The sequence below is a fragment of the Strongylocentrotus purpuratus genome, unplaced genomic scaffold (genome assembly GCF_000002235.5).
Source record: "Strongylocentrotus purpuratus isolate Spur 01 unplaced genomic scaffold, Spur_5.0 spur5_scaffold_5, whole genome shotgun sequence".
Lineage (NCBI taxonomy): Eukaryota > Metazoa > Echinodermata > Echinoidea > Camarodonta > Strongylocentrotidae > Strongylocentrotus > Strongylocentrotus purpuratus.
Window position 1 is genome coordinate 36333567 of NW_022145611.1, and position 19550 is coordinate 36353116.

At 40.7% G+C, this 19550-nt stretch overlaps 1 protein-coding gene across 1 annotated transcript; it reads right to left on the bottom strand.

Annotated features, from left to right (window-relative positions):
* Nucleotides 1–7236: 7236 nt before the first annotated feature.
* LOC578920 (tRNA (adenine(58)-N(1))-methyltransferase catalytic subunit TRMT61A) lies at nucleotides 7237–16075 on the bottom strand. The gene is given in 5 exon segments (XM_003725395.3): nucleotides 7237–9147; nucleotides 9772–9877; nucleotides 10186–10352; nucleotides 15622–15915; nucleotides 15918–16075. Coding segments are annotated over 5 exon segments (993 nt in total). The 5' UTR covers nucleotides 15952–16075; the 3' UTR covers nucleotides 7237–8755.
* Between the last annotated feature and the right edge of the window lie 3475 nt (nucleotides 16076–19550).

A 19550-nucleotide genomic window follows, 5' to 3' on the forward strand; every position in this document is an offset into this window, starting at 1 on the left:
ACCTATACCTTTTGTTTAATACAAAAAGATATGGGTAAAAAATATGGGTATACCTAAGGATTTACTAGCAACTCCTTGGTATACCAGCACATAATGATATTGTACACCTCTCCTATCCTTTTGGATGATCAGTGGCGTATCGGGGGAGAATAGCCCAGGGGCATTCGGTGGAATTTATAAGGTGATTTCATTATTTTGTTTACTTGTAGCCAATCTCAAGCTACATAAAATGATGACATGATAATACCTATTTATGATGCAATTTATTCTGGGTGAGGAACGGAGTATGCGTTAAATATAGTCCTGAATAAATCATTCATTAATTTCTTGCAGACTGACAGCTGTTTATAAATTATTTTAAGTATTTGCGAGCAGGTGAATCGAGCGAGTAAAATCTTTCGTTTGATACACGGACTGGGGTCTATAAAAAGTGCATGTATACCAAAATCAGCGCGTGCAATAAAAAGTGCAATCAAGTGCAATAAGGACTATAACCAATTCTGATCTACAGTCTAGTACCAATCCTGTGTTTATAAAATTCAATCTGTAAATAATTATTAACAAATATCGAGTTGATATTTTTATGTTTTCATTTGTTCATAATTTATTACCCTTATTTTGTAATGATTTCTTCATTAAAAACTATTTGTTATTAATTACACCACTAGACAATTAGAAGATTTTTATTTGCTAAATTTAATTATGAATTCTCAAGATCTACAATTCAATGTGCTGGACCCATTCTATGGAATTTCCTAAAGAATAAAATAAAATCTTTCCCCTCTCTTGCCACTTTTAAAAGAAATTTAATTTTTTTCCTATTTTTAAACTGATTTAAAATGCCATTTACGATTTGAATTTCATTTGATAATTAGTTCTTGTGCCTTTTAAATAATATTTGTATTGCCGTTTTTGTTTAATGTTTTTTCTCTTTTGTTTCATAATTCATATACACATATACACAAATCATATATTTTGTAATGGGGTCTGTCATTGATAGGCTTGTTATCTTTGCAAATCTTACCATATTTGAGTTTGTTTGTGCTTTATACTTGTTATTTTCGTTTTCATTGTATATGTTATTGTCATTGTGATTGTTCTTTTCATTCATAATAATGTGAACATAAAATGAATTGAATTGAATTACTCCGTCTCCCCCTTCCCCCCCCCCCCCCTCTCTCTCTCTCTCTCTCTCTGTTTCTCTCTTGCTCTCTCTTTATCTTTCCTCCTCCCTCTGTCTGTCTGTCTGTCTGTATGTATGTATGTCTCTCTCTCTGTCCCTCTCACTCTCTCGCTCTCTTCCTTGATGAATGCTGCAAAATACAATCTTTAGCATCACTCGAACTCGAATCATTCATTAAATTGATTGTATGTGCGATTCATTTTCATAGTGTTATGAATCTGTTTTGCAGAGTTTTGTTATTGTCATTCAAATCTATCACATGCTTTATTGTTTGATGCACCAAGCTACACAATCTTCCTTATTTGTCTATGAAAGAAAAGTCTTCTGATCTTTTCTAAATTTTCCTTGATTGCCGATGAAACCGTAGCCACAAGGAGCAATTATGATCCACAATGATGATTATTAATATGATTGTTATTATGATTATGTTTATGATAATGATGAAAACCATGATGACGATTATCATTATTTTTAGTATTATCATAATTATTATCTTTATTATTGTTATCATAATATCATAACTATTATTACTATACTATAAGTAAAAATATAAGTATTACATATCAAAATTATTATTATCATTATCATCATTATTGTCATAGTCAGCGTCATTACCATCCATCATTTCTCAGAGGTTCGAAGGTTAAAAGAATGAGGATGCACAAATCGCAGCAGACAGTAATATGGTACTAAAGCGTGCAGTCAGAGAAATATTACTTTGAAAAATTGAAGCCTTATACTTGTGAGTTCAACTGCGTGTTTCAAGTGTGACGTCGAATGAATGATAGTAAATAACGTCATTGAAGCCCAATATGTGTACGTTGGAATTCATAAATTCTTTACAAAAACATGCATACAGCAAAACAAAACTATAAAATAATGAATTTAAAACAATGAGTTGAAAAACAGTCCTTCCCTCTACTCCAGAGAAAGAACACAATAACATTGAACGCGTAAACACGGAAGCATAATTTTCTTGCATTTTGAAATATGCACTGAAATGACGTAGGAATTCAATGACAACATCTGTGATGTTAAATGATATAGAATAAAACATTTCCCATTCGCGTCTTCACCACGTAGACAAATTTCAGTACCGGTGGTGACACCAGTAGGAGACAGTGGCGGATCCAGGGAGGCGGGGTGCCCGCCGACCCCCCCCCCCCCCCCCCTGGCAAAAAAAAAGAAGGAAAAAAGGGGAGGGGGGAGGGGGAAAGGGGGGAGGAAAAAAGGGTGGGAAAAAAAAGAAGGAAAAAAAAGGAAATAAAAGGGTAAAGATATAAAAGGTATCAAAATATGCTTATCTAACCGTAATTAAATGCCTAAAACTCCTTGACTTCCGGTGGCTCTGCCCCCTGGACCCCACGTAGGGACTTAAGGCGGACGGCTGGATGCTAATCTGACGGTAATTTAATGCTTAAAACCACTGAGCTTCTGGGGTCTCGGCCCCCTGGACCTCGACACGCCTATTAGTCCTGCCAGTGTCACAAATAAGGTATCAAAATATGTTCATCTGACCTTAATTAAATGTCTAAAACCCCTAAGTTTCCGGGGCTCCACCCCCTCGACCCCACCAGTGGCCCTAAGGCGGCCCCTGCATGCTTGTCTGACCGTTATACAATTCCCAAAACCCCTGAGCTTCTGGGGGCTCCGCCCCCTAGACCAAACACCAATTTTTGTCCTGCCAGTGTCACAAATAGATATAAAAATACACTCATCTGACCGTTATTTATTGCCCCAAGCCCCTGAGCTTCCGGGGGCTCAGTCCCCTGGACCCTAAACCAATTCGTGACCTGCCAGGGTCACAAATAAGGTATAAAATATGCACATCTGACGATAATTTAATGTATACAACCCCTGAGCTTCTGGGGGCTCCGCCCCCTGGACCCAACATGAATTTGTGTCCTGCAAGTGTCAAAAATAAGGTATAAAAATATGCTCATCTGACCGTTATTTATTGCCCAAAACCCCTGAGCTGAACCCCACGCCAATTCGTGATCTGCCAGTGTCACAAATAAGGTATAAAATTATGCTCATCCGACGATAATTTGATGTATAGAACCCCTGAGCTTCTGAGGGCTCCGCCCTGGGAAAAAAAACATGTAAAAATACGTTAATTTTACCTTTTTGGGAGATATACCCCCCCCCCCCTCCCACTGAACGAAATATTGGCCGGCACACTAAATTTCTAATTTGGACCCCCACCTCTAAGAAATCCTGGATCCGCGCCTGGTAGGAGTACCCCCCCCCCCCCTTCCAATTTCTTTCTTTAACTATGATTTTCTTTCCCTGGAACGTTCCTGATCATGAGCTTTCATGAGACATTATTTATGAAAAGGGTCAACCTATAAAACCCGTTGAAAGTATTGGTATACCATCTCATAAGGATATCTCTCCTTTCCTATCTGTGGCGTATCAGGGGAGAATAGTCCCGGGGCTAGCAGAAAAATTTATAATGTAATCAGGCGCAGATCCAGGGGGGGGGCCGAGCGGGCCTTGGCCCCCCCCCCCCCCCCCCCCCGCAAAAAAAAAAAAGAGAGAAGAAGGAAAAGAAGGGAGAAAGGGAAAAAGGAGAAAAAGGGAAAGAAAGAAGAGGAAGAAGAAAAGTAAAGGGGGAAGAAGGAGATCGGGGGGGGGGCGAAAGGGCCTTGCCTCCCAGGCTGTTAACCCCCCCCCCCCCCCCAAAAAAAATAAGAGAGAAGGAAGGAAAGGGAAAGAAAAAAAAGGAAAAGAGGAGATACTGGCGTACTGATAGAGGGGGGGGGGGCTTGGGGGAAATCAAATTCAAACGTGGTTTATTTCTGATTCCACAACGGTGTATTACAAATAATGCTGAAATGACATAATTTCCGAAATTTTTCCTCACTTTTTAGTAAATTATACGTTTGTATGTGTTTGTTGGAAAATAAAAAAATTCCTAAATTTACAACCAGGCAAAAAATATGATTCTTGAGATTCCTACATGTCAGGGCCCGAGGTACGGCGGGGATCGAGAGCCTCGAGGCATCAAAATATGCTCATCTGACCGTGATTAAATGCCTAAAACCCCTAAGCTTCCGGGGGCTTTGCCCCCTGGATTCCATCTAGGGCCCTACGGCGGGCCCTTAGATGATCATCTGACGGTAATTTAATGCCTAAAACCCCTGATTTTTTGGGGCTCCGCCCCCTGAACCCCACGCCAAATAGTGACTTGCCAGTGTCACAAAATAATAAGGTATACACAAAAATATGCTCATCTGACCTTAATTAAACGCCTAAAACCCCTGAGCTTCCGGGGCCGGCTCCGCCGCCTCGACCCCACCTCTTTGAAATTCAGACAAGGATTAAAGAGTATAGAGAACGGTACAACGCATCGTTTTCTTTCTCTAATAATAAAACGTCAAAGCCTCGCGCAGGAGGGGAGGAGGGGGGGGGGGGGGGACTGAATTGAGACGAGGATTCAGAGGCGAGAACGGTAATACGAATCGTTAATTATTTGATGAAACGTAAAAGCTTATGCGCTTTGCGCGGGATTGAGGGGGAACTAAATTCCGATGAGGATTATTTTCGAGAACGGTACAATGAATCGTCTTCTTCTCTAATGATTAAATGAAACGTAAAAGCTTCCGCGCTTCGCACGGGAGGGGGGGGGAACTGAATTCAGACGAGGATTAAGAGTCAAGAACTGTACAACAAATCGTCTTCTTTCTCTAATGATTTAATGAAACGTAGAAGCTTCCGCGCTTCGCGCAGGAGGGGGAGGGGGAGGAACTGAATTTAGACAAGGATTAAGAGTCGAGAACGGTACAACGAATCGTCTTCTTTCTTTAATAGTTTAATAAAACGTCAAAGCTTCCGCGCTTCGCGCAGGAGGGGGGAGGGGGAGGAACTGAATTTAGACAAGGATTAATAGTCGAGAACTGTACAATGAATCGTCTTCTTCTCTAATGATTAAATGAAACGTAAAAGCTTCCGCGCTTCGCACGGGAGGGGGGGGGGGAATGAATTCAGACGAGGATTTAGAGTCGAGAACTGTACAACAAATCGTCTTCTTTCTCTAATGATTTAATGAAACGTAGAAGCTTCCGCGCTTCGCGCAAGAGGGGGAGGGGGAGGAACTGAATTTAGACAAGGATTAAGAGTCGAGAACTGTACAACGAATCGTCTTCTTCTCTAATGATTAAATGAAGATTAAAAGCTTCCGCGCTTCGGGCGGGAGGGGGGGGAACTGAAATCAGACGAGGATAAAGGGTCGAGAACGGTACAACGAATCGTCTTCTTTCTCTAATGATTTAATGAAACGTAGAAGCTTCCGCGCTTCGCGCAGGAGGGGGAGGGGGAGGAACTGAATTTAGACAAGGATTAAGAGTCGAGAACAGTACAACGACTCGTCTTCTTCTCTAATGATTAAATGAAGATTAAAAGCTTCCGCGCTTCGCGCGGGAGGGGGGGGGAACTGAAATCAGACGAGGATAAAGGGTCGAGAACGGTACAACGAATCGTCTTCTTTCTTTAATAGTTTAATAAAACGTCAAAGCTTCCGCGCTTCGCGCAGGAGTGGGAGGGGGGGGACTGAATTTAGACAAGGATTAAGAGTCGAGAACTGTACAACGAATCGTCTTCTTTCTCTAATAATTTAATAAATCGTAAAATTTTCCGCGCTTCGCGCGGGAGGGAAAAACTAAATTCAAATGAGAATTATTTTCGAGAACGGTACAACGAATCGTCTTCTTTCTTTAATAATTTAATAAAACGTCAAAGCTTCCGCGCTTCGCGCAGGAGGGGGAGGGGGGCTGAATTTAGACAAGGATTAAGAGTCGAGAACTGTACAACGAATCGTCTTCTTTCTCTAATAATTTAATAAATCGTAAAAGCCTGGGAGGGGGAAACTCGCCCCCCCCCCCGCATTACGCCACTGTTGGTCACCATAACGTACCAATATTTGGCTCGCATAATTTCAAATTGGGGCCCCCCCCCCCCCCTAAGAAATCCTGGATCCGCGCCTGAATGTAATTCCGTAATTTTGTTAACAACGTAGCTAATTTATCAAGCTCAAGAAAATAATGATAACCTAGTAGCACACTTATTTATGATGCAATTTATTCTGGTTGAGGATGTTTCTAATATAGTCACGAATAAATTATTCATTACTAAAAGCTATTTATTGGGGGATTTTCCGTTGGTAAATGAAGAAAAAAAAAAGAATATAGCAAAGAAAACATTACCATTTACGGAATCCGATGTAATCCGTTTCCCTCCCCGCCAGTTAAAAATAGATTTGTATCCGATCCATGGTGACTGCCCCCGCCTCCACTCCCATTCTCTCTCTCCCTCCCTCTCTTCCCCTCTCTTCTCCCCTCTCTCCACCTCCCTACATATTCACTCGATATCTATTTACCCGTACTTGCACTATTTGACATATTTAATTTTCAAAACAAAAACTAATGCATATCAATGGCCCAAGATGAGACTTTCATTAGATGCAGTTTAGTGAGAATAAGCCAGTTTGAAGAAAAAAAAGGATTTTGATGCCAGACAAAACAAAACCATTTAAATTATATATAACCAACGACCAACTGACCTTTAACAATAGTACTCGACCATCTGGATCTCTTTGCTATTATAAGGTTTCATTTAACATCTTCACATTGTCATGATAACAGGTAATAAAGTTGATCCCCAAAAAACAAGTATTGAAAAAGGGACAAAATCAGGGTTTTTTTTCTCCAAGAATCATAATTCTGAGTTAAGAAAGAATCAATGTTAATGTACATAGATATCACTCTATAAGATAATTCATATCTTTGGGGGCATTGTTAATAGTAAATGTGGTTTCTATAATTTAATCTTTTAATCAGCACCTCCATTTGCTGTTCTCGTGTGTATGTTACTGTCTTCTCTTTCTTTCTCCTCCCCCTCTCCTCTCCTCTCTCTCTCTCTCTCTCTCAGATTACTGCACCCCCTACTGCCAATCTCTTCATCAGACTATATTTGCCATTCTCGATCTTCATGTTGCTTGTCATTTGTACTGCCCAACTGATATGGAACAAAACAGGAAGTTTTGATAATTGGTATTCTGTTAATCTCTATCGTATTTATTATTGACAAACTTAATGATAAGCATGTTAAAACACACATAGATACATCAACAGGTAAAAAAAGGGGAACTCTTGGGAATACAAGTATTTGATGCACTCTTGTCTATTAATTAAGTGTACTTTATATTACAATTTAAATTGTTCTAATTTGCCCACCAAATGTCAAATACAGATTAAAGAAGAGGTAAAACTTATAATGAATATGTGCAACTTTAAAGAAAATATCTCATCTAGATGATCTAGTCACTTCACATTCCATCAGAAAAAACATATATGCTTCTCTCCAATGCTTTTGTGTGACAGTGGTATATCACTTTGTTTAGATACCTTCAAAAAAATTGACCTCTCTCTAAATATTTGATCACTATGCATGATTTTGTTGGAACCCTTTTAATTTATATTTTCTGGTATTTCTGCTATAACTTGGGTAAAGTTTTGCACTTGAGGTGAAAAAGCAGCTTGCAATTACTCCCAGACCACAAGACACTTGCTTCCCCCTGCCTTTCCAAAGTGGCTTGCCCCTGAAACTGACAACGAATATAACAGTTCTGTGCTAGGGTGATAAGAGTGCAGGAGAGGGGGGGGGGGGGGGGAGGGGTGGTATCTGATATGAATTAAACATAGTAATGAAAATAGATTTAAAAAATGAATAAAAAATATACTTTTTTTAAATTCCCATATCATTGAAGAGCATCAGGATAATTTGGAATTTCCTTTTCTTATCATTTTTCAATTATCATTTGCATTTGTTCTGATATAACTTCACATTTTATGATTGTAATGTATACTGGTACACCTCATTATTATTTATAATTTAGTTCAAGCTGTGAAATGTCCTTTGTCATTCATAAACCAATGGAAGAAGTATCTCTGTTACAATGACAGATAAATCAATGAATTAAAAAAAAAATGTAGAATTCAAGTATTCATGTATTCATGGCCTGAGAATGTCTCTAGTCTAGTTACATATGGCCTTAACACGATAGCAACTTCTTTTGAAAACTCAACATAACAAAATTCAATAGCCTAGTACATCACCTATCGAAAGTTGCGAACATGACAATGACTTATTTATTATTTTTTCCAAACATGATTCTATAGGACATACAATAAGGTATTGAAATACTCTTGAGCCAATTCTTTTTCAAATAGTTGCGATTCCTTGATGTTGGTATTAGTAACCTCAATCAGTTGTCATATTTCTTTGAGTTTTACAGTTGAGGAAGTGTGGCTTAGCAAATATGCTTAGCAAGGCTCAACACTACTCTTCATGTAGGGGGTCTGTAATGAATGAGCCCATACTGACTCCACAGTAAACTTCTGCAATTTTTGGAGGTTCAGAGTCTGAATTTAAGAACCTGTCTTCCAGGCGATTGTAAGTGTCAAGCCCTGACCATCATTTTTTCAAAGACCAAGCCAATGTCCTCTTCATAACAAGTACCGGTAAGAGAAAAAAAATAACATGAATCATATCATCTTCAAGATTCCTGCTCTCTCATTCATGGTAGGAGTAGAGTGATGCAAATGTAAGATAGCCAGTATGTCCTGGTGTCTCTCTTGGAGCTAATGCACATTTCTTTGGATATGAACAATCTCCTGTGGAGCTCTGTGATCCTGGCTCTTCAAATGAATAATTCGCTCCGAGGTCAACTAGACGTGCTCCACCATCTGTCATTTCAAAAGTGTCCTCATCCGCTTTGTGGTCTGTGATGTTTGGTGTAAGACAAGGCTGTCCTAAGTTAGGAAGGGTAAGGTTGACTGTCCTCACTTCATGCGTGCGCATTAGACACTCGACAGTCTTGATATCAGAGAACCCAAGTTGGTCTAGTTCAAGGCACACTCGTTGCACTTGCTCAATGCACGGTGAAAAGGAACATAGCCTACCACCTGAGGGAATAGAGGGTAAGAGAGAGAGAGAGAGAGAGAGAGAGAGAGAGAGAGAGGGAGAAAGAGAGAGAGGGGAGAGAGACACACACATAGAGATAAAGAGAGACAAAGAGAAAGACAAGTGTATGGATTTTAATGAAGAATGGAGAGACATAAGACACAAAATATTACACTTAAACTTTAAAGGGAGATGGTAGTTAGTTTCCAGGTGCAGCAGATCATAATTTGCTGACACCAGTCTCGGTGGAAATACCATTAATAGGTGTACAAGTCTTGCACATAGCAAATCTGTGGTCTCATCAAGAAATACCTCCTATGGGTGAGGGAAATGCAAGATAATGAATTTTCCATGTTGGGGGATTGCTGGAAAATACCTATAACAAATAGACTAAGATCATATTTTTGTTCAAACAATTATTGTCTTTTATTATGCTTCTTCAAACTTTCCATCATAACTATTTATTGGCTCTTTGAACTTTTGAAGTATTTGGGAGGGAGAAAGCACATGCCTGCGAGGTAATTATTCACATAAATGTGTATAACATTGGAAATCTCATCAAAACAGCTACTTCAATAACATTATCAGAACACAAGACGAGTTGCAATGTTTTATTTTGTCCATACCTGATGATTTCAGGACCTTCTTGGCATGAGGAACGACATTCCACGGGGATGGAAGATCAAGGAATACAGCATCAGCCACATAATCATTCTCCAACTGGAATCCATCCTGCAAAGGGTATACATAATTATTTTAAAGGCCATCTGTACTAGTTTGGCTAGGAGGATTAGACCACCCAGGGTGATCATTGACAGGTGGCTCATCAACTCAGCTCTCAGTTAACAAAAGAAAAAGATGATCATGGGGGACCAATAGTCACTGATTAGGCATTATTTTCTATATAGAGGAAGCAAGTAGCTACAAGTAGTACAGTGGGGCTTTAAACAAAAATTGTGTTGGCATTTTTAAATGAAATTTAATGGGTTTCATTGACTTTTAACAATCAGGGTAGTTTTCCAGTTTTGATAGTTGATTACCTGACTAACATCCCTGTGTGTTGCAGTGACAATGTGAGACAGTCCATGCTCTTTAAACTCATCTGCAGCTAACTGTGCCCTCTTCTCATGAAACTCAAAGGTGTATAGATGACCATCAGGAGCTATAGTTCTGGTCAGTGCATGAGAGACAGATCCACTGCCAGTTCCTATATTGATACAGAACAAGATTAAAAGAGAAATGTTAGGAACATTAATCTATTACATATTAGTACGATTACTGTAGTGTTAATATATATATATACTAGCAGGACCCGCGGAAATCCGCAGGATTCTAGAGGTGGGTGGGGGGGGGGGGGTGTAAATAGATATATAGAGACTGTCTAAATTAAAACCACCAAGAACTTTATTTGCCATTCAGGCCATTAAAAAAATATACATGTTTAGCGTCCCCGCCCGCTTCCTTTTTGGGGCCGCCTCCTATTTTTTTTTTTTTTTTTTGAAAGAAAAAAAAAACAGCGTGCTTCCTTTTGGGGGGCCGCCTTCTATTTTTTTTTTTTTTTTTTTTTTTTTTTTTTTTTTTTTTTTATTTATTAATTTTTTTTTGAAAGAAAAAAAACATGAAAAGCACTGCTAAAATGTATTTCTGATTTTTAAAAAGAAAAAAAAAAAAAATTGTCGGCCGCCATCTTGAAAAAAAACCCGAATGTCAGGGAAAATGTACGGAGCGGCCATTTTGAAAGAAAAAAAAAAAAGGGCCTCCTCCTTCCATTTTTCGAAAAAACAGGACGCTAAAAATGTTTTTTTTTTAATTTGGCCTTATATAAAAATTAAATAAACGATCCAACTGTACCGGTAATTATTCTTTAAGCCACTGGAACTGCGTAGAGTTCCATAGTGTGGCGTACCGACTACGCAGAAATTAGGCTGCGTATTAATGGGAAAATAGTCCCTGCGTAGGTTATGCGTAGGCTGGCGTACAGGTTGCTTAATGGTTGCTTACTGTGTGGAAAGCTTTTACTGCTTTGTCGATCTGGCGTAGGGTAGCGTACTGTTGCGTAGGCATGTAGCGTAGTGTTGCGTAAAAAGGCTGCTTTCTGCGTCAAGTTTCTACGCCGAAAGTACCAAAAAAAATTAAACATGTTGAATTGTTTTCTTTCATCTTGCGTACCCCTTTTCGTTCCTCAGCATATAGTAACGTAGGCCAGCGTAGTTTGTACGCAACACTACGCAACTCTACGTATTGACCCACGCCAATTAGTGACCCGCAAGTGTCACAAATAAAGTATTAAAAATATGCTCATCTGACCCTAATTAAACACCTAAAACCCCCGAGCTTTCGGGGGTTTATGGACCCTTGAAACCCGTGGACCCCACGCCTATATTATATATACACTCAACTCAGGACCCGCGGAAATCCGAGGGATTCTAGAGGGGGGCGCAGGCAAAAAATTAAGTTTTTCATTTCGGGGGCTCCATTTCAAATTTTTGGGAAATTTTCGGGACTACTTTTTCAACTTTCGGGGGCTCTTTTTTCTGGGGCTACTTTTTCATTAATTCATAAAAGGATAGGCCTACACTTTGTTGAGATTTGTTTAGTAGGCTAAGGACAGGTTCAGGCTTCCTATATACTTCATAATTGCCTATTTAAAAAAAAAACATTTTTCTGGTTCAATAACTAAGTTTTCATGCATTGATTTGATACAAGAACTGTAACATAATAGACCCTAGATTGTGATTATTTCTGACCATGAATTTCGATAATCATTTTTCAAAGTAAAATTTTCACAAGAAAATCAGACAGTCGTTTAAAAACGTAGACATTAGTAATACTTTACTAATTCTAAGATCAGGTTTCGTAAATCTATTCACGAAACTGTATTGAAATCGCGGCAATAATGATGCAAACCAACAGATAACAATTTTAAAGTGTCAAATCTCTTCGACTCGAGCTCAGCTCAGCCGAACTCACACATACACACACAGCGTAACTCCAGGAAGCTCGAACACCGGCGCCGCAGGCCTCGGACGCCTGCGGTGCGCAGAGCCGGTGTTGGAGCTTCCTGGAGTTAACTGCAGCTCACACACACTGCACAGCAGCACTGCACTGTGTGTTGACTGAAGGCAGCTTGCGACTGAATTGTCAGTCCAATGGTTTTCTTGTGAAAACTTTCCTTTATAAAATGATAATCAAAATTTAGTAGCATGGCCGTAATAATCACAAAATAAGCTTTGATTTCATACCTCCATTCATGAAAACTATATAAAAATCGCGGCAATAATGATGGAAATAGGTCCCTAAGTTTGGACGTGGACGGGAAGCTTCGTGTGTATCTCTGTGGCTTGTGCAGCTACTATACAAAGGATATCCTATAGAAAGATGCTTTACTCGGGTAAGCCCGACCCTGTGCGTCGTGCATTTAATACGCAACTTAATGTGAGTGGATGGTCATCGGTCGTGTGTCTACGGATGTAATGTTGAATATCCATGAGGTATCTCTGTCGTCACGCATATCCTGCATTATGCATATCGCGTCTGTTTTCGCCCTGGACGTCGACACGGAGGAGGAACTCGGGCGGAGTATAGCCAATTCCACAGAGTAGACTCTCCCGCGGACGATGGCACCGGGCACGGGTACCCGAGGGGAGGGTTCAGGAGGAGATAGCCGCACCAACTTCGGTCGGTGATCTCATTAAAAAACAAAGAATACAAAGGCTCGCCGAGACGTCGCGCCCCCCGCGGAGCCTTAGCGTATTACTTATATAGACTAGCAGGACCCGCGGAAATCCGCGGGATTGTAGACGGGGGCGGGGGTGTACATAGATAAATAGAGACTGTCTAAATTAAAACCACTAAGAACTTTATTTGCCATTCAGGCCATTAAAAAAAACATGTTTAGCGTCCCCGCCCCCCTCCTATTTTTTTTTTGTTTTTTTTTTGAAAGAAAAAAAACAGCGTCCCGTCCGCTTCATTTATTATTTTTATTTTTTTTGAATTTTTTTTTTTTGAATTTTTTTTTTTTTTTGAAAGAAAAAAACAATGAAAAGCACTGCTAAAATGTATTTCTGATTTAAAAAAAGAAAAAAAAAAATTGTCGGCCGCCATCTTGAAAAATACCCCGAATGTCAGGGAAAATGTACGGAGCGGCCATTTTGAAAGAAAAAAAAACAAACAGGGCCTCCTCCTTCCCATTTTACGAAAAAACAGGACGCTAAACATGTTTTTTTTTAAATTTGGCCTTATATAAAAAAAATTAAAAAAGATCCAACTGTAACGGTAGTTATTCTTTGAGCCACTGGAACTGCGTAGAGTTCCGTAGTGTGGCGTACCGATACGCAGAAATTAGGCTGCGTATTAATGGGAAAATAGTCCCTGCGTAGGTTATGCGAAGGCTGGTGTACAGGTTTGCTTATGGTTGCTTACTGTGTGGAAAGCTTTTACTGCTTTGTCGATCTGGCGCGTAGGGTAGCGTACTGTTGCGTAGTCATGTAGCGTAGTGTTGCGTAAAAAGACGTACTTTCTGCGTCAAGTTTCTACGCCGAAAGTACGCGAAAAAAATAAAACATGTTGAATTGTTTTCGTTCATCTTGCGTACCCCTTTCCGTCCCTCAGCATATAGTAACGTAGGCCAGCGTAATTGGTACGCAACACTAAGCAACTCTACATATTGACCCCCACGCCAATTAGTGACCCGCAAGTGTCACAAATAAAGTATTAAAAAATATGCTCATCTGACCCTAATTAAACGCCTAAAACCCCCGAGCTTTCGGGGGTTTATGGCCCCTTGAAACCTGTGGACCCCACGCCTATATTATATATACGCTCAACTCGCTGCGATCTGATCTCTCCCCCCCCCCCAACTTTGAAGAACGTAACCCCCGAGCTTTTGGGGGTTTATGGCCCCTTATAACCCGTGTACCCCACGCCTATATATATATATACACTCAACTCAGGACCCGCGGAAATCCACGGGATTCTAGAGGGGTTGCAGGCAAAAAATTAAGTTTTTCATTTCGAAGGCTCCATTTCAAGTTTTTGGGAAATTTTTCGGGGGCTACTTTTTCAACTTTCGGGGGCTCTTTTAAAGGATAGGCCTACACTTTGTTGAGATTTGTTTAGTAGGCTAAGGTTTCAGGCTTCCTACTTCATAATTGCCTATTTAAAAAAAAAAAAAAAAAATCTAGTTCAATAACTAAGTTTTCATGCATTGATTTGATGCAAGAACTGTAACATAATAGACCCTAGATTGTGATTATTTCTGACCATGAATTTCGATAATCATTTTTCAAAGTAAAATTTTCACAAGAAAATCAGACAGTCGTTTAAAAACGTAGACATTAGTAATACTTTTACTAATTCTAAGCTCAGGTTTCGTAAATCTATTCACGAAACTATATTGAAATCGCGGCAATAATGATGCAAACCAACAGATAACAATTTCAAAGTGTCAAATCTCTTCGACTCGAGCTCAGCTGAGCTGAACTCACACACACACAGCACAGCGAACTCCAGGATGCTCGAACACCGGCGCCGCAGGCGTCGGACGCCTGCGGTGCCCGGTGCCGGTGTTGGAGCATCCCGGAGTTACGCTGCACTGTGTGATGACTGAAGGCAGCTTGCGACTGAACTGTCATAGAAAGATGCTTTACTCGGGTAAGCCCGACCCTATGCATCGTGCATTTAATACGCAACTTAATGTGAGTGGATGGTCATCGGTCGTGTGTCCACGGATGTTATGTTGAATATCCATGAGGTATCTCTGTCGTCACGCATATCCTGCATTATGCATGTCGCGTCTGTTTTCGCCCTGGACGTTGACACGGAGGAGGAGCTCGGGCGGAGTATAGCCAATTCGACAGAGTAGAATCTCCCGCGGACGACGGCACCGGTCACGGTACCCGAGGGGAGGGTTCAGGAGGAGATAGCTGCACCAACTTGGGTCGGCGATCTCATTAAAAAACAATAGAATACAAAGGCCGGCGGAGACGTCATGCCCCCCGCGGAGCCTTAGCGTATTACTTACTGCGTGATATATGAAGATGCAAGGCCTCATTTTTGGGTGAGTTGGCTTGTATAGATCATTGCTTAGTATTGTAGTGTAACCGGGCTCTGCGGGGGTAGCGTTCTACCTTGCAGTCTTTCTCAGACCCCGGTCCACGCTCTTGATAATAATTCATCAACAAACTCTCAGTAGGCTCTCACAAAAATATATTGTGTAAGTAAAACGTGGACTCTCATTTCATTCACTCCCGCAACCACTAAATGTATATAGATCTATATTTGTGTCACAATTAACTACAATTATAACGCCCTCCACGTCTTACTGAATACTGGACCAATTATGCTACAGTATTAAACCTACTTTTTACATTCAGAAATGCCGAATTAGGATTTTAGATTTTGTCATTGCATTGCCCGTCGCGTCGGCCGGCCTAATTTCTAGTCATTTAATATTAATATTAAAGAAAAAAAATTACCTGCTTCGACCACAATACTGCCTGGTTTCAATTCTAATTCAATTGTCAATAAACTGATGTCTGGGAAATACAACACTTGAGTCCTATGAGGAAGATTGACGGTCCACAACTCTGGAGTAGGATGAAGCACGTACACCCATCCTTTCCCACCGACCGTCGACAGTTTCGACCCGTAACGTTTCCCGATGATTTCAGAGTGACGCAGGGCCCCGTACTTGGTTTGACTCGTGCTTCCCATAACCATCTTCAGCGGCATCATTGAATCGTGTCCAAGGAATATTATCACTTTGTCATGGGGCGAACTTTCTCCTCATATCCTAGGAAACTCATGATGATTAATAAACGAGCAAAAAACTTTAAAAATTGTGTCTTCTCGCTAGTTGTTGTGCTAATAATGCAAGAACAAGAAGATTGCACCTGCGAAGCGACGTCCGCGTGAGTAGTATGGAATGCTAAATGAGAATGGGAATATTATAAACCTCGATTAAATCGTATTTAATTTCGTGAAGATGGTAGAAAGAGAAAACAATTAGATTTTATGAATAGAAAATTAATCTCTACACAAATATGATTATTTGTTAGTGAGCATAAAAAATCGGGGTCATTATAGTGAAAATAAACAATATCATAAATTCAGGTACTAGTCGGATGTGCCCGTTTGCAATTATGAGAAATGAACATTAGACTAGTGTTCCGAGATTTATCCAAGTGAAAAAACGAATGAACGAATGAATGAATGAATAGATTATTAAATAAATAAATATTAAATAATCGATACATATATATATTATATATATATATATATATATATATATATATTCAATAATCGTTTTGTTCACATAGTCCCACGATGCGTAAACCCAAATGATGCACCTATCTAAATGGAAGTGGAAGGGGGCGGGGAGAGGCGGGGCGCGTACATGCAATGCCTCCACATTAAATAGGAACGAACTATATGCCCCTATTAGAGATATAATTTTTCTCGTTTTCAACTCTATTAAAAGACCCTTCTCTCGATAAGTCATTTTTATATAACGGGGTGTGCCCTTTTACACCAAACTCAGTATCATAGACTTCTCTACTCCAGGCACGTAGCCACGGGGGGGGGGGGGGGGGGGGGCACGTGCCCCCAAATTTTCCAAGATCGGTTGAACTTTTTTTTACCTCGATCGATTACATGTATGTGCCCCCCCCCCCAAAAAAAAAAAAAACAACAACAACAACAACATCAAACTGGCTACGTGCCTGCTCTAATCACTGATAGAAGACGCATCTTCCAATTGAACCTATAATCCATAAGGCCATGACCATCTGAATTTCACAGATTGACAAAGTAATCGACTGCCCTTTGTCAAAGAATACAGGTTTAGACAATGAATTGTGTTTTCAAAATAATGGCAACAACATTTACAATACCAAATGTCATTCATGTTAAAGCCCGTCTGTACTAGTTTGGCCAGGGGGACTAGACACCCCCCCCCACTCAGGGTACGCATATGCACGTTCCCCACTTTTGAACCCCCCCCCCCCCCCCCCCCCCCCCCCCCCCCCCCCCTAAGTCCGGTATGTAAAGTCAACACGAGCCGGATTTTCGTGTATGAAGGGGTGACCAAAGTTCGCGGACATTTTAGAACATATTACAAAATGTGATATTCGAACTACGATTTCTCATATTCTACACAAATTTATTGATTTCAATTATAACCAAAGGGACGGCGAAGTTTTTAACTACAGATTGTTCAACTAGAAAATTTTATCGTCGAAGGATTTCGGAGATATCGCGATCTAAAAATTCGATGTCCGATCGTTCGTGCGCGCTGCATCTAAAAAAGTCATAAAAACAACGAGACCTAACTTCACGCACGGGGGTTTACAGTTGATTTATCAAAAAGTGTGATCCATCAAAAATAAGGTAATATCATAATTTGCAAGGCAAGATATCATACAATCAGTTAGTACCACTCTTTACTTACAATTTTGAGGAAATCTGCTCTCAAATTGAAGATTTTCAGACCCTTATCGGTAAGTTGATCATTTTTCGGAACGGACGCAAAATATTGCAAAATTTGCCGATCTTTTGTCAATATTTTCACAATTTCGTACCCAATTCCAAAGAAAATTTCACTTCTGGGTAATTTTATGTTCCTCTTTCCATTGGTGATATCAGATTTTCGTAATCTTACTGATTTTTTGAGATAGCGAACTTAGGTCACGCGCGAACTTTGGTCACACCACCATACTACGAGCCGGCCTGTGGTGCCTGAAAAGTACCCCTTTACCTGACATTTTGGTAACACGCATGGTATCCCTCCGTTTACGGAGTGGGGGGGGGGGGAATTAGACATCCCTGCAAGGTTATCCGGCATCAAATCAGCTCTCAATTAACATAAGAAAAGGGGGATCATTGGGGCAGGGGCGGATCCAGCCGGCGACAGGGGAGGGGCCAAAGAGAGGGCCAAATTCGTGAGAAAATATTTAGCGGCGAAACAGCCAGCCGGTGAATAAGCGGGGGGCAGGGGCGGGGGGGGGGGGGGGTTAAAGAGCACTCTTTCTTTCTTTTTGCCCTCGAAAATTTGAAATTTGCACCCCCGGCTTGAGGCCCAGGGGAGGGGGCTCCCTCCCTGGATCCGCCACTGCATGGATAAACCAACAGGCACCGATTTATTGTTTGCTATATAGTACAGTAGGGCTTTAAAGAGAGACATGCTGCATGTAACCGTATACGTGCTAAGATAAGATTATTTTGGTATCATCCCTCATCATCCTGAAACAGCCTAATTTCTCATAACCTCCCTCTGGCGCTAACATGTGCTCCCCTAAATATAAAGTAATTAAAGTAATTTTCATCATTATTTTTGATGATACAGGCTATATTGTGTAATACTTATAGATGCAGGCGCGTACACAGGGGGGGGGGGGGTTTGGGGGGTTAACCCCCCCCCCTTTGGTAAATTTTTGTGTGTAAACCCCCCCTAAAATTCCCTAAAAACCCCTCCCCCCCCCCCCTTTTGGATTTTTTTTTTTTTTTTTTTAATTAAAAAAAAAAAAAAAAAAAAAAAAAAAAATTCCCATGGCCGACCTCAAAAAGATGACCTTACCCCCCCCCCAACGGAGCAAAATGTCAAATTTCGATACCAAAAAAAAAAAAAAAGTGTCCGCTTACCCCCGATATGCGATATGGTAAAAATGTAATTTCGATTTATATATTTTTTTAAGAGATATATATTCGGACACTTTAATGCTACCAAAATATGAAAATATTCGGGTATACCTCGCTGTCCCCGTCAATACAGAATTCAGAAATCTCGTTGACTAATTATGTGGGTTTTCAGGCACTTCGAATGTCACTACCTGAAATCATACTGTTTCTAAATTCTCCTTTTTTATTCTCTTTCTCCCCGCTTTCTCCTTCTTCTTCTTTCATTTTCCCGTTATTCTTTAAATTTTCACCCACCAGGGATCAAGCCTGGCCTTTATGACAAATGTTATATAGCAGGCGCGGATCCAGGATTTCTTAGGGGAGGGGGCTCAACTTTTCTTTCTTTTTTTCCTCCCGAAAATTTGAAAATCGCGCCGGCCGATAAGTCGCTCAGTGGGGGGGGGGGGGGGGGGGGGGGGGGGGGGGGGACAGAGCAATTTTTTTTTTTTTTTTTTTGCTCCCGAAAATTTGAAAAACGCGCCAGCCAAAAATTCGCTCAGTGGGGGGGGGGGGGGGGGGGGGGGGAGGGGGGGGGGAGGGGGGGGGGGGGGTGTAGTGAGCACATTTTTTTTTTTGATCCTCAAAAAAATTTCAATTTGCACCCCCCCCCCCCCCCTTGAGCGCCAAGGGGGGGCCCAACCCCCCAAAAAGGTAAAAATCACGTGATTTTACATGATTTTTTCTCAAGGGGGGGGGGGGGGCCCGGGCCCCCCGGGCCCCCCCCCCCTGG